Raw genomic sequence first — 13751 nt, forward strand, 5'->3', positions numbered from 1 at the left:
CTAACATTGGAGGTTCTTCGGCCTGGCCCGATGGCGTCGCGCACCGAACTCGGGCAATAGAGCAGTAAAGGATCGCGGTTAAAATTAGACGATCCTTCATTGGGCGAGATCGGCTGATGGAGGGAAAAACAAGCAATGGCCAGATCTGAATTGCTTCAATGGATTTGCTAACTTTTACGTTATGGTCCCACAAAGAGTGGTCTCTTTCACTGAGAAACCCACTGCTCCAGACTCTCGAATCTCCACGCAAGAATGAGGTGAAGGGAGGGTCAGGAGGGTTTCCCCAGACCCCTAAAACTACCGGTCGTGTCTCGAGAATCAAGATGTATGTCGTTGCAACGAGGAAGAGCCTCATCGTAGCCGCGCGCTTCTTCCAGCTGAAGTTTTCAGCCTCCTTGGCCAAGCTACTGCAAGTTTGTTTTGGTGACTACCGGACTTTCTAGCCGACTTCTGGAACGATAAGAGATTTCTAGCGTGAAGTCTAAACCGAATGCAGGATGAGTCAGGGCAAAGTGGATACATCGCGCCGATCGCGCTCCGGACTTGGCGCGGCTTGTGAAGAATAAAGCTATTACCAAGGCTGAGATGTCAATAGAAACCAGGGGTTGGCCAAGTTGACCCCTAACAATATTAGGGAAATAGTGCTTTGCGGTACTCAGAACTGTTTTGCGTGGAAGAAAAATGGCCAATAAGCCTGCTCCGATAAGAACAGTAGCGCCATACTGGCATTCAATGATCAAGTTCCAGCTCGTTAATTGCGTGTATCAACACGTTGAATCACAACGGTGGAGGAAGATGGCTGCCGCTATTCGTGTTGATATCTCAGTATTGCCAATGCTGCCATGTGCTTCTACTAATGTTTTTGGGATTAAAAATTGCAAGTTCCATGCTAATGACAGTGATAGCTATAGATTAACCTATGGACAGAAATTGTTATCAGTTTGCGATATATATGTAGACTGTTCACTAACCTATACATATACTAATTCTAGTTAACTACAGAAGATGCTGTCCTAAGTTTGGGTATATTTAAACAAGATTTCAAAGACTTAGAGTAGTTATCCTAAGATTTATAAATAAACCCTAAGACAGTACTACCTCCTACCCTTTTTCTGCTTGCCCTTCCCCTTGCGACCGGTGTTTCTAGTTCTCAAATACGTGCCATATGTCAACGGCCAAGGTCCCCGAGACTCATTCTGCACCCAAAACACATTAATCGCCGCCTCAAATTCGGCCTCCCAACCAGGAGGAATCAGTCCGCATTGCACAAAAAGATAGAATTGGTCTCGCACCCAGCCACCGCAACCTCTTCCTGACTGCGTAAATTCATAACGATGATTATCTGCTCGGACGATTGCATCCAAGAACTGGCCTACAGTGTGGCCAGGCTGTGCAGGTATGCTCACTGTCTTGTTGGAGTGGCGTGTGATTCCATATGGATGGCGGATGATATCGAGACGGCCGAGGAAGCCTTCTCGGCCGGGATATGCGCCAGGTACGATTTCCAGCCGGATTGATTTTCTCGGCGCAGTCTGTAGGAAAATGTCCCAATGATTTCCGCCGCCTTGGACGACAGTATGAGCCACAAAGTGAACTGTTGCAACAACGGAACTTCGAATTTCGTTCTCTGCTGTCTCGGGCGTGTAGCTCAGAGGGTTGAGGTTATGCATTTCGAAGTTTGTATGAGAAGTTCCACTGCCTTCACTCTTGGAAGGGGAACTTGGACCGCAACCCATATTAAAGTTGGAGGGATTTATTAGCTGCTGGGAACTATGTGATAAAAATGCTGATTGGGTAAGAATGCTCAGGTCGTTGATATCATCAAGAACTTTGTTCAATGACACAGGCGTTCTTCATCCTTTTATCATTAGTTTCTGTCAATGATTCCTCGGTATATTTCCCATTACCTGTCACTGATAGGAGCGCGCTTATCTGAAAACTCCCTTACACATTGCACGATATATCACCAACAGTTCTTTACTGTAAGGCAAACTCATCAAGTGGCAACAGCCAATAAAAGTCATATTTGCGTAGGTACCTGCTGGTAATAAAGTTAAACTTTAGGCAGCAAACACGCATGATAGAAAAGAACCTTCCACAGATAGCCACAAGACAGCCACCTTTTAGGGTCTTGAATGGCCGTCGTGGTTCGTCTCAAGGGCCAACAACTTTCTCCTAAGGGCAAAGGGCGAATCATGAGAATTTCTGGTGATGCCGCGCGATTCGCCTGTAACATAGCTTGTAAAACACGACAGTTAAAAGTGATTGATTGTAGCCGCTTCTAGGATCATTTCTATTAATAAGATTGGCCCAACTACAAAACTGTTGGTTCAGTGTCAACTACAATCACATGGATGCCCGAGAATCCTGGCTCGTCAAGCAAAGTTACTGTTACCCGATATTGACCCGGCAAAAGGGACCCACCGCCAACCATCGGCTGACTGACTTGAAACAAGCATCAATATTTGCAGATTGGAGGGTGCGTCAACAACTGTTCTCTGCTACCTATTGGCCGGTGCGAATGATTCTGTTGTCGGGGCGCCATTACTCTTGCTGAGATGGGTTGCTCTCTGTCGAAAAATCCTGGAACAGAGTCACACAACGAAAACTCCCCTCCGGAGGTTCCCGCACCTGGCGACAGACCATCATTCCCTCAACCATATCAAGACGTAAGTTAAGAACATGTCTCAATACAGCGCATGATCATTTTCGCAATACTGATCCACTACAAACAGCCTAGATCGATTGAAGATGACAATACATTCCCGCTCGATGAGCAGGACATTGCTTCAGTTTCGGACGAGGAACTTTTATCAGCTTTCTTGACGGCGCCTCGACTTCACGATTATGGAGATGTCATCATACCACGTATCTCGAAACATCTCGTCATCAAAGGTGGTCCAGGTGTGGCAAAGAGCGAAGCAGAAAATATGAAATTTGCCCTTGAAACCCTGGGCCTACCAATACCCAAGGTTCATCGCGCTTTCACCGCCGAGACCCCAGAAGATCCAGACCTGCCCGAAACACCCTTGGTAGAAGCACACTTCATTGTCATGGACTACATAAAAGGATCCATGATCGATAAGAGCTGGCAGTCACTAGGTATCACTGCTAAAGAAACTGTCGCCCAGCAGGTCGCCGATGTGATTGAGAAGATGCAATCCACCGTCCTCAACCACATGCCAGTAGGGCCAATTGGGAGGTCCCAGGAGGCCAAATTCCAAGGTCCATGGTTCACAGATTATGGCGCAGGGCCTTTCAACACGCTCAAAGAACTTGAGGACTGGTGCAATCACAAAATCGACGTCGGCATCATGGTCAAACACCTAAAACCTGAAACACAAAGATTCGAGTTCAAGGATATTGTTCTAACACATCAAGATTTGGCGCTGAGAAATTTGGTACTCGATGAGGATATGAAGGTCTGGGTAATCGACTGGGGCTGCGCTGGTGTATACCCGAAAGGCTTTGAACAAGCCGCGCTACAGGTTCAGGCCGAGAACGAGGAGTATGCTGATATGGTGCTGGGGAGGCTCTCAGACCGGCAAGATATTGTGATGGATCAGTTTGCGAAAATAGCATATGGGCTCTCAACTGGGCGTGCTCTTTAGGAGGGAATGAAGGACAAAGTCGATGGCTTTATAATGTATGGTTAATGAAAAAATGAAGATAATGAAATATTAATAGTTATTAACCTTTGTATTAAGTCGTTGATGTAACCAGAAATATGTAAGAACTCACGTGGGTCAAGGCCCCGATTTCGCTACGGACTTGGATAAATCTGGCATTATCATGCGATCGAGTGGGGTTCCAGTGTAGGGGTCCTCGGGGGAGCTAGAAGAACTCCAGAAATCAGATTTGGCCGAGACCGATGATCCATTGTCTGTGCTGACAATGAGATGGAGACAACGTGGGGCCAGTGTTGAAGCCGATCACGGCAGTTGTCGCCTCTATACCAAGTTGACCAAGCTGCATACACTCGGAGATTTTCAGAAAGCTTGAATAAGGCCAAGACTTGCCGAGCTGCACTAGTTACTTACCAGATAGCCCTATATTCTTGTAAAAGCATTTTTGAATGGATTTCATACTACATATAACCGCTAGTGGTAGAAGCGTTTGTACTACTAGTTCAACATGCACCGTCACATGCACGCGTTGCTCGTTATGATAGGTTGTAACGAGTGTCCATTTGTCCTATAGTAAGTAGCTCAATACCCTCCTCATCTCCATCTCATGCTTGGAGCCTGATTCACTAGGTCCTCGGCTCATTTGATGCTCACAGCCTACAGGTCAGCTAGGCAGTAGGCTTACAGCAAGTCCAGCAGTGTTGCTCCCCTCTGCCCTGATAATGCCCGTTAGTATCAATCCGGTCTCGGTTTTCATAAGGTAACGTACAAAATCGATCGGATACTGATTCAGTGGTCAGCAATATTCGAGGGAGTGGGAATTTCAGTATCGCTTACCCAGCCTTCGAGGCATTCAACCTCCTTTTCCCAGCAGGCAGCCCAACAGATATCCACCTCACCGTTGGTGTCGGCGACGCTCTTGCCCTTGAGGGGCCAGGCGTGCTTAGGAGAGGGCTGGGAGACCTTCATGCGGAGGCTAAGCGGCTATGGTTAGTATGAAGTTAGGATGAGAGGGGGCTGATAAAACGGTATGAGAAGTGCTTCAGGGCACGTACGTGATCTCCTCGCTCTCGGAATGCTTAGAATTGGCGAAAGATCAGGGCATGGCGGCGATGCCACTGGCGAGGAGGCCGGTTGTAGCGATGGGGAACCTCATGTTGGGTTAAAGTGTAGTGCTGGAGTTGGATATGAAGTGAAATTTGATGAAAATTGTGAGAGAAGGGGAATTGATAGAATGACCTTGGCCCTTTATAGTCTTTTACTCTTCAGAAATCTTGAGTCCTTGGCCAGCATTTTGCTCAACAGGTTTCCTCGCAGCCAAGAAGCTCTGCCTGGAACTTTCCCGAATCAAATGCCGATGGCCCGTATGTCGCACATGTCTGACCTAGTAACGCCCGTCGGTCAATCGTTCAATGGCGATAGAGGTGGTGCTCCCATGGAAGACGGCACACGCGGGTAGCAGCCTGGTACTGGCTCCAAGGTGTTAATACGAGAGATCGCTGGTCCAACCCCGCTTGTGTACAACGTCCTGACGCCCGTTGCTGCTGGTTCTCAGTGTTGTCATCGGACAGTCGCAGTAGAGCGTGTATTTTTCCAAGATCATTGGACATGTCTCATAAGCTGTGACTATCACTCGGATTGGCAGTAGACATAGGGTCACTACATGATGGTCAAGGCGACTGGAACCAATCATTCTGAGTACGAGGTCAAGTTCTTTTTGTGATGCATTGCTAGGTACCCGATGGAAGAGAGACGGCGCACAATCAACAGCTCCCCACAGAATCCATCCTACCGCAACACTTCTCAAAGGCATATTCATGCAGGAAGCTTGAATAAGGCCAAGACTTGCCAAACTTCAACACGTCCCAGGTCTTGGTAAGGCTGTTTAACCCAAGCCTGTACTATGCAATACTAGCAAGTGGTTCTCGGCAATCTACTGACCTTGCTCGACGGGAATGAGTGAGAATCGGACAAAAGCCCTTGTATAACTCAGGCAGTTAGGCACGCACAAATCACATTCCTGAAGTAAGAGTCTTTATAGATTGTAACGAGTGTCCATTGATACTATGCTGGCTCAGCATCCTCCTTATCCCAGCAGTATATTCGTAGCCCAAGAGTCTAGATCCTTAGCAAGTCTAATATTTAGAGATCATCATCACCAGTCTTTTTGCAGCAGGTCCAGCAAGGGTAGTCTCCATCTCCCTAAAGTCTGTTAGTAAAACATTTACGTTAGTTACTACCAGGGAGTATACAAATTTCTTGGAGTTCTGGTCAAATAGTTAGTACAATGATTGGAAGATAGATCTAAGGAAGACTTACCCAGCCCGCAGGGCACGTTGGCTCCTCGGGCCAGCAGACCTTGAGGCAGACCTCGTAGTTGTGGACATTGACGACGCCCTTGTGGTTGGGGGCGAAGACATTGTTGGAAGAGGGCTGGGAGACCTGGATGCGGAGGCTATAAAAATATGGTCAGTATTGGGCAATGCAAAATGGACTGCGATGAGCGTACGTGATCTCCTCGCCGTTGGACTGCTTGGTGTTGAGAGAAGACCAAGGCATGGCAGCGATGCCGTTGGTAAGGACGAGAGTAGAGGCGATGGAGAACTTCATGGTAAGAACTTGAGTGTGTAGTGATGTAGCGTAGTGTAAAGTGAAGCTGTTGAGTTGATGAGATGAGAGCAAAAGCGGACAGAAGCTCGACCTTTATAGATTTTCTTTCCACCGAATGTCGATCTTCATCACTCTCATCAACTCTATTCGCATGTGCCGTACTACAAGTTACTCCTCACAGACGACCAGCCATGTCTGAGCCTTGCATGATTTACCTACCGATGTTCCGTATGTCTTACAGTTTCCGTCCTATACATGCCCCTCGTGCGTCGATCATTTATGCAAGGAGGATAAAGTGGTGGTTACTAAAGGCAGCACTGGAGGATCCCTGTGGCTAGACGTGAATACGAGCGATCGACGATCCGGTCTCACTTGTGTACAACCTCCTGATGACTCAGGTCGCTTTGGTCTGGCCAGACTCTCACAGCTGGACGCATACGTGGTGCTTTGCTGAACTGAGAAGTGTCAGCTACGTATATGTCTCATGGAGCGGAAGCTACCGCGAGGCTAGTCAGTTCACTATTGTATGCTCCAGGTTGATTGCGTTACAATTGTCTTGAATTGAAATGTTCTTATCGACTGAAAAGAGGTAGGGCGCACAGCCGTCCGCCACGAGCTTTACTGATTCCTCAATAGCAAATCTCGAGCAGCACTGTTCGCCAACTACCCACGCCATAATCCAAGATAAGGTTAGCTAGACTATAACCATATCTCACTTCATCTCATCCCATGCGTCCTCACAGCAAGTCCAGCAATCGCTCACATTAGTAAACCGGACCGCCATTATGTACAGAAATCACAAACAATTTTCTTAGAATGCTAGAAACAAAAGTTAGCATTAGCTGAAGATTAGTGACATGTTGCAACATACCCAGCCATTGGGACAGTACTCTTCCTCCTCGAAACAAGCAGGCCAGCATTCATGTGGGTCAGTAGCGGCCTTGGCTTTCTTCTTGGGCAGGATTCTGGGATGCAAAGATCCCTGTGAGACCTTGATGTGAAGACTAATGATGACAATGAGCGATAATGTTTAAGTCTGAGATCGGATAAATAGCTTGGTTGGAACTCTGAGCTTTATACACTTGCTTGATAAATCGACCAGATACAACTGCCGTTGTGTTTCCAAATTCTCCACGGTTTCTTCGCTGCAAGCGGCCCCAGGGTAATACTTGTCCACTGTTTTACGATCCGTGGGTGCGACGACCATGCAGGGAGGATCTGCGCACCGAGAAGACAGCATGGACCGACGAGTGTTGACCTTTAAAAGAGAACTTGGTTATAATCAGACAAATCGTCTTTATCCCTTCCTAATAGCTTTGTAGCCTCACTAGAGGATCCTAGCGATAGATGAAGATTGACTCTGTTTCTAAAGTTCGGGGCAAGATATCCATATGCCACATCTTTCACTGGAAGTGTCGCACAACGCGGGGCTTGTATCTAATCAGTGATGCAGTGTTACCAGAGTTCAAGCAAGGGTTTCTCGATGAAGCTGGCTGCATCGGATCATCTGAAGTCGGGAAATCCGGACTGCTCATGCCCCGCTCCACTGCATACATAATTGATATTGACGGCCCATTATTGTATTGAATTTTAACAGTCACCTATTCACCAGGTTCCAGGACACATGTATGTAAAGGCTAGCTGAAATTCTATCGGCTTCCATTCTTGTATCGAGTCCTAATGATGACAGGGGATGTGCTGATTTCTTGAATATTGACATCGAGCTGACGAACTGCACTGATATCATCTTCTGACAGTGAACGCGGTTGGGAACCAATCGACCTCCCCGTACAAGTTGTGGGACATGAATGGAAGCCCGCGTTACACACAGTGGAAAGAGTGACACCGAGTACATACGTTGTCTTTTCGGGGCGTCGGGCCAAAAGAGGAGTGCGTATGCCGTGTCTTACTTACGCTGCCGCTATGCAAGGACCTCTATCCGGAAGTGCAGTCGTAAGATATCAGCTCTTATGCAGGGATGATCTGAAATCTATGACACTACAATATGCTGATCGGGGACTTTCGCTCAGCTGAGTAGCTGCGTAAGGCGACAGAAGAAAGTTAATGCAAGGAGGCCCATGGTTCAGATGTCATCTTCAGGGATCACAGCCGAAGTGTGTCTGAGACATGATTGACCACTCCTCAAGGCCCAGTCCTTTTCGGCTATCGAAAGACAAGACTTGCAGGGCTCATTGCTTCCGTGCTCTAAACCCGTCTGGAGACAAACTCCTCGACCGGTTCCGCTCTCTTTGCATCCTTGCATCAGAAGCTTTAATCTTGTCGCCAGTTTCGGGATCCCATATCCATCCCTCTTTCAGCCACATCCACCGCAAATAAGCCCTCAACTCTTTATCAAGTGGCACAACCCTTTTCCACTCAGGCTCAAACCCCCGCGTTGCATTCAGACCATTCCAATCATCAGCCAGACCCCTCAATATGTCTCGATGAAAGATCCGATAGCTATCAATCGCGTACGGACCAAGGGACGGCAAATGCGCCACTTCCCAGCCCTGTCTCACATCATCCTCATCCAAGACCTCATCCTTGCCAATGCCTAAACCATCGCCCTGCAGGGGATAATGCAGCTTTCTGTACCGCCTTGATCTATGGGGTGGTTTCTCAAGCCATGTCTTGGCGAAGGCGATGAACCGAGCGGCACGGGAGTTGTACAGTCCTATTGGACGGATGAGATCTGCAAGATCGGAGAAACTTGCATCTGCGAGGTGAGTTGGCGTCGGGTACCGAGATATGAGCTTTTGGAAAATGGGGCGAGCTTGGGATCCTCGAGTACGGTTCCAGAGAATGGCTGCGACGAGGAGTTGGTACAGGTCTGTTCCGACAGTTTCTTGGATGAGACCGAAGCGGTGCTTGGAGATCGGAGGGATTCGAGATGCCGAGAGTACGACTCCTGTGGGTACTTTTCGTGGCACTGTTTTGCGTTTCTCAACTTTGATGGCTTTTGTGTCACTCACATCGTTTTTGACCATGGAGCGTGTAACGCGCCGCTGAGTCTGGTAAATGAGGCCATCAGCCTGATCCTTCATAGCTAGGTAATGGCAAAAATAGCCAAGAACTTTGTACAAATAGGCCAATTCTCACATGAAATATTCAATCTAATCTAAGAGACAAGAATTGAACTTTATGTCCGCGTATCTAGGTCCATGACGCAATGGACATTTACTGGGACATATCCCCGCACTGAAGACGAGGCCGGCCACCAGGTGAGACAAAGCCAAGGAGACTTTGTTCAACGTAGATCATTACAGCCATGAATCATGTGTAACGAGATGAAACCGTTATTGAAATTGTTTGCGTCGGGGTAGATGTTACACGATCATTGTTGACACTGCATTTTGTGTTTTCAAAACAACGACGTTATTTTCATAAATTTTATGACTCTGTTCATTAATTATGAATACACTATCGAGCTACGTAAATTCCTAAGCCTTGGTGAATCTCAAGTAAGGGTTAAACTTCCTAACATCACCAAACTTCTTCTTCGCATCCTCCGTCGAAACAGAAGGTGGAACGATAACGTCATAACCAACCTACCGATCAATCGGTGTAACAACACCCTTCTTATCGCCAGTCTGAAGGCAATCAATCACACGCAGAACCTCAGCGGAGTTACGACCAGTTGAAGCAGGATACATCATCGTAAGCCGAATCTTCTTGGAAGGATCGATGACAAAGACTGATCGAATGGTGAAAGCAATACCCTTCTCGGCTATGTTGTCGAGGTCTTCTTGGCTGATCATGTCGTAGAGGAAGGCGACTTTGCGGTCTGCGTCGGCGATAATGGGGAATTGGAGGTTTGTGTTTGAGACCTCGTTGATGTCGTCTACCCACTTGTCGTGAGAGGTGAGGTCATTGGCGCTCTGAACAATAGGCGTTAGTAATCTTCCCGACAGGTAAGTTGTAATCACTTACCAGGCCAATCATCTTGACTCCCCTCTTGTCAAATTCCTGCTTCAGCTTCCCAAAGGCACCGAGGTCAGTGGTGCAGACTGGAGTGAAGTCCGCGGGGTGAGAGAACAGAATTGTCCAGCTGTTGTCGATGAACTTGTGAAAGTCAATCTCACCATGAGTAGTAACAGCCTTAAAGTTGGGAGCTATCATGTAGTCAGTGCATGATTATTACGGTTGCGGAGCGTCTACAGTACCGGTTGATCCTAGTCGAAAACGAGGCTGTTCTCGAGTCATCGTCGCAAGGAATTTGCGTGCCATGGGCTGGGCTAGAGGCCTCATGGTAGCGAGAGCCCAATTGGCCCTCGTCGGGAGGGCGATGATGTTCCAGATACTTCGGGGGAAAATCGATGCCATTTTGTCCGAACTTTGAGAAATCTAGACGATTACCTAGTGAAAGGTGATGACCTAACTGAGAAAATATCTCGATGGACATCATAGGAGAATGATTATATAGGGCATTACGTCACATTTGCTCATAGCGGAGGAGCAGTCGGAACGTAGTGGAAGCTTCTTGCACTGTTAACTATGGGTCTGAATACTGTCTCTGGGCTTTCGCCCGTTGGACAACTGACTCGTGTTATAGGAATGAGCGCCTCTCAGAGCTTTCATATCCCTCGCAATGCCCAAGGTCTCGAAGAAGCAAGCTTAGAGGCAAGGAAGCCTACCAGCCTTATTCTTGGTGCTATCGCAGTCGCTTTCTAGCGGATGCACCTATATCCTTTAGAGTGAGTCTCTTCTCGACGTATCTATATGCATAGGGCTCATTTAGAGACCGTTTTGCAAAGGCAAGTTACAGTTATCCCAAACAGGCCAGGCGCAGTAGTATCTTCCCAAAGCAATCTATTCAGGATTATTTAAGATGCCAATAGTGAACGGAAGGAAGGACTGACTCGCCACGTTACTATATAAGGCTTGTTATGTTTGATCACAACAAACCTCCAATTGACAGCGATTGGCCTATTTCTAAAATTATCCCCAACTGCTTTCCAATGTTCGTAGCAAGCGCTCGGACGGGAGAGCCGAAAGCAACACGACAAGAACAAGGAGAAGAAGAGATATTACAAAGTAATTGGGCAACAACCTATCAGGTAAGTTGGAAGGGCTCTAAAGATATGAGCTCATGGTGTGAACATCAACGCGATATACGTTAGACGCCTGATGCTAACAGCTTCTAGGATTGACCGTCGTGAATCCGTGAATTGGACTACGGATATTGGAACTGTAATTATTTGCTTAAGCGATTTACCGTAATATTTTAGCTGCTGTTGCAAATATTCGATATCCTTCTGTGCTCTTATCTACTGTTCTTTATTGTTCTTATGCCTTAGTCGATGATTGCTGTAGTCGGCGGGGAGGGCTATATTTGCCAACTCTGCTTGGTATGACTAGGCCAGCGTTAAAGGTCGAGAATACCATTTTCATGTCACCCGCTCGTTATATCCCGCAGAGAGTACTCATGGTACCTTGATAAGTGACTTGATAAATGAACAACAAGATACTATTCCGCGAAGACAAAGCTAAGTTCCCCTCAGCCACAAGTCCCAACTGGAAATAGCACATGTGCTCGCAAGGTAGATATTACTCCGAGCATCTGACCGATTTGATACCTCATCTGATCGGACTGAGTCAGCTTTGCAAGGTTTCCAGCTTAGTTGTGCTGACTGGGCCCTCGGGGTGAGGAAAAACAGCGGAACGGCTTACACCAAAAATCGCTGATCTCCCACCAAAGCCCGTCCGCTGTATTTCCTCACCCCCTAGCTGGGATAGATTCTGCATGTGAACGAATAGAATAGTTCAGCTGTTCTCGATGAGCTGATGAATGTCGATTTATTTGTTAAAAGTTGGGGGCCATGACCCTGCCAAGGACGGCAGGGTCTTGGTGTTGACTAACTTGAAGATCGACCTGCCAAATACGGAATTATTGAACTGAATGCTCATTCACAGTCACAATCACATTCACATCACTTTTGTCTTGAGCCGTCAATGATCATTCACAACCCCTTTCATGTGAGCTTACGGTATGCAGATCGGCTACATTGAATACTAGAACAAGAAAATAGAGGAATAATAAAAATTGATAATTGACAGGATAGTTGGGTCTAGGATTAAGGAAAAAAAAGCCTTTTGCGGCTGAGCACATGGTAGTCTGGAGCTGAAATGCTGTGTAACACACCTGCAGGTTTATTGAGACATGGTAATATCACGAATGGAGCTGTAATTTCCGCGAACCAAGAAGGGAATCCCTATCATCTACCTATATATTTAACGACTCTCCAGTGTCATTATGGTTCATTTTTATTTTATTACCCGTGAAGAAACTCATTTATTTTATCTGTGTCTATTGACTCGTTGATCATGATGTCGCTCAGCTTGTCTCGGATGCTGATCCTCCTCCCCGCTCTGGCGATTTCGGCTGCAGCACTGCCACATGCCCCAGCCACCCCTGAGCCGACCATTCCTCCTGTCAAGTGTCCTCGCCATAACCCTACAGTCCAGAATGGGTCCGTTGTACTCATTAATTTACTTCAGTTGGCTATTCAGAATACTTACTTGCCTACCAGAACTCTCGTCGACCAGCTCTGGGAACAGAACTGTGATCTTGTGACCAAGTTTCTCAACAATGCATTCACTGCTGCCCAAGCGGCACAAACCTCCCAAGGCACTCTAGAGTCACTGCAGTACTATTTCGTGGTTCGTATTTACGACTCAGATTGAACTGCTTTTACTGAATTTGTTGCAGCAAGATTATTACTATCTCACCTTGACCGTCCCTCACAAGGCGTATCTGCTAAAGTCCTTGGATAAGAACGAATCTGCCGCTGAGCAGACATCCGCTATTAATGAAACAGTTCTGGATATGACTGGGGACCTCGAATACGCGGCCAGCTTTTGTCATGACCTTACGAGTCCTGATCATCTCAACGTGAGTAGCAGCGTCGTCAAGAACGCGAAGCTCGAGCCCGTTCTACGAGAATATGTCGATTGGCTGGGAGGTAATACGAATCTCGGCTGGTATCTTTGGAGTATATCTAGACTCCCCTGTATCTATGTGAGTAGTCTTTATCAACGGTGTGAACTTATACTAATGCATTCAGGGATGGGCTGAGATTGCGTATCAGCTAAATCAGTCGTCTACCACAGTGAGAGGTACGCACAGAAGCTGTCATTCGGGAAGACATGAGCTGATGTTGTATAGGGACAAAATTCGTCGACGAGTGGCTTACTCCGAACCTTGAATGGAGCTATGGAACTAAGCTATCCGGTGAGTACGAGTTACCCGTCCTGGTGATTATCCAACTGACTGTGAGTAGTTGAGTTACAGGAAGTGCTGGTCGCAAACAACAACACTGAGACATTTGCTGTTGCCAATGGGCTCTTCCGTAAGGCTCTGGAGTATGAAACTGCCTTTTTCGAGAGTGCGCTGGGAAAAACTACCAAGGGCTGAAATGGTTTTTTTTATTTGAGAATGGCGACCGTCTTACATTGTACTTCTCTTTGGCTACATATGAGGCTTGTAGTTCGGTAGTTGCACCTTCGTGTTATCTG

The 13751-nt window shown here is 47.1% G+C and overlaps 6 protein-coding genes across 6 annotated transcripts; 2 read left to right on the forward strand and 4 right to left on the reverse strand.

Moving 5' to 3' along the window:
* Positions 1 to 1094: 1094 nt before the first annotated feature.
* On the reverse strand, positions 1095 to 1736 carry FTJAE_6435 (uncharacterized protein; the record flags this gene model as incomplete). The annotated part of the gene is made up of 1 exon (XM_037353047.1): positions 1095 to 1736. One exon carries the CDS (start codon positions 1734 to 1736, stop codon positions 1095 to 1097), a length of 642 nt encoding a protein of 213 aa, XP_037206443.1.
* An 822-nt stretch (positions 1737 to 2558) lies between these two features.
* FTJAE_6436 (kinase-like (PK-like)) lies at positions 2559 to 3611 on the forward strand (the record flags this gene model as incomplete). The annotated part of the gene is made up of 2 exons (XM_037353048.1): positions 2559 to 2669; positions 2736 to 3611. The coding sequence occupies 2 exons, from the start codon at positions 2559 to 2561 to the stop codon at positions 3609 to 3611; spliced, it is 987 nt and encodes a 328-aa protein (XP_037206444.1).
* Positions 3612 to 5768: 2157 nt separating this feature from the next.
* Positions 5769 to 6236, reverse strand: FTJAE_6437 (pathogenicity protein; the record flags this gene model as incomplete). Its single annotated transcript, XM_037353049.1, has 4 exons — positions 5769 to 5828; positions 5879 to 5893; positions 5946 to 6081; positions 6136 to 6236. 4 exons carry the CDS (start codon positions 6234 to 6236, stop codon positions 5769 to 5771), a joined length of 312 nt encoding a protein of 103 aa, XP_037206445.1.
* Positions 6237 to 8425: 2189 nt separating this feature from the next.
* Positions 8426 to 9280, reverse strand: FTJAE_6438 (5-methylcytosine G T mismatch-specific DNA glycosylase; the record flags this gene model as incomplete). The annotated part of the gene is made up of 1 exon (XM_037353050.1): positions 8426 to 9280. The coding sequence occupies one exon, from the start codon at positions 9278 to 9280 to the stop codon at positions 8426 to 8428; it is 855 nt and encodes a 284-aa protein (XP_037206446.1).
* A 504-nt stretch (positions 9281 to 9784) lies between these two features.
* Positions 9785 to 10559, reverse strand: FTJAE_6439 (mitochondrial peroxiredoxin PRX1; the record flags this gene model as incomplete). Its single annotated transcript, XM_037353051.1, has 3 exons — positions 9785 to 10114; positions 10167 to 10348; positions 10400 to 10559. The coding sequence occupies 3 exons, from the start codon at positions 10557 to 10559 to the stop codon at positions 9785 to 9787; spliced, it is 672 nt and encodes a 223-aa protein (XP_037206447.1).
* Positions 10560 to 12560: 2001 nt separating this feature from the next.
* Positions 12561 to 13650, forward strand: FTJAE_6440 (TENA THI-4 family; the record flags this gene model as incomplete). The annotated part of the gene is made up of 6 exons (XM_037353053.1): positions 12561 to 12706; positions 12767 to 12896; positions 12946 to 13254; positions 13301 to 13352; positions 13402 to 13467; positions 13517 to 13650. 6 exons carry the CDS (start codon positions 12561 to 12563, stop codon positions 13648 to 13650), a joined length of 837 nt encoding a protein of 278 aa, XP_037206448.1.
* Positions 13651 to 13751: the final 101 nt, after the last annotated feature.

Source organism: Fusarium tjaetaba (genome assembly GCF_013396195.1).
Source record: "Fusarium tjaetaba strain NRRL 66243 chromosome Unknown NRRL66243_c0000125, whole genome shotgun sequence".
In the NCBI taxonomy this organism is placed as follows: Eukaryota; Fungi; Ascomycota; class Sordariomycetes; order Hypocreales; family Nectriaceae; genus Fusarium; species Fusarium tjaetaba.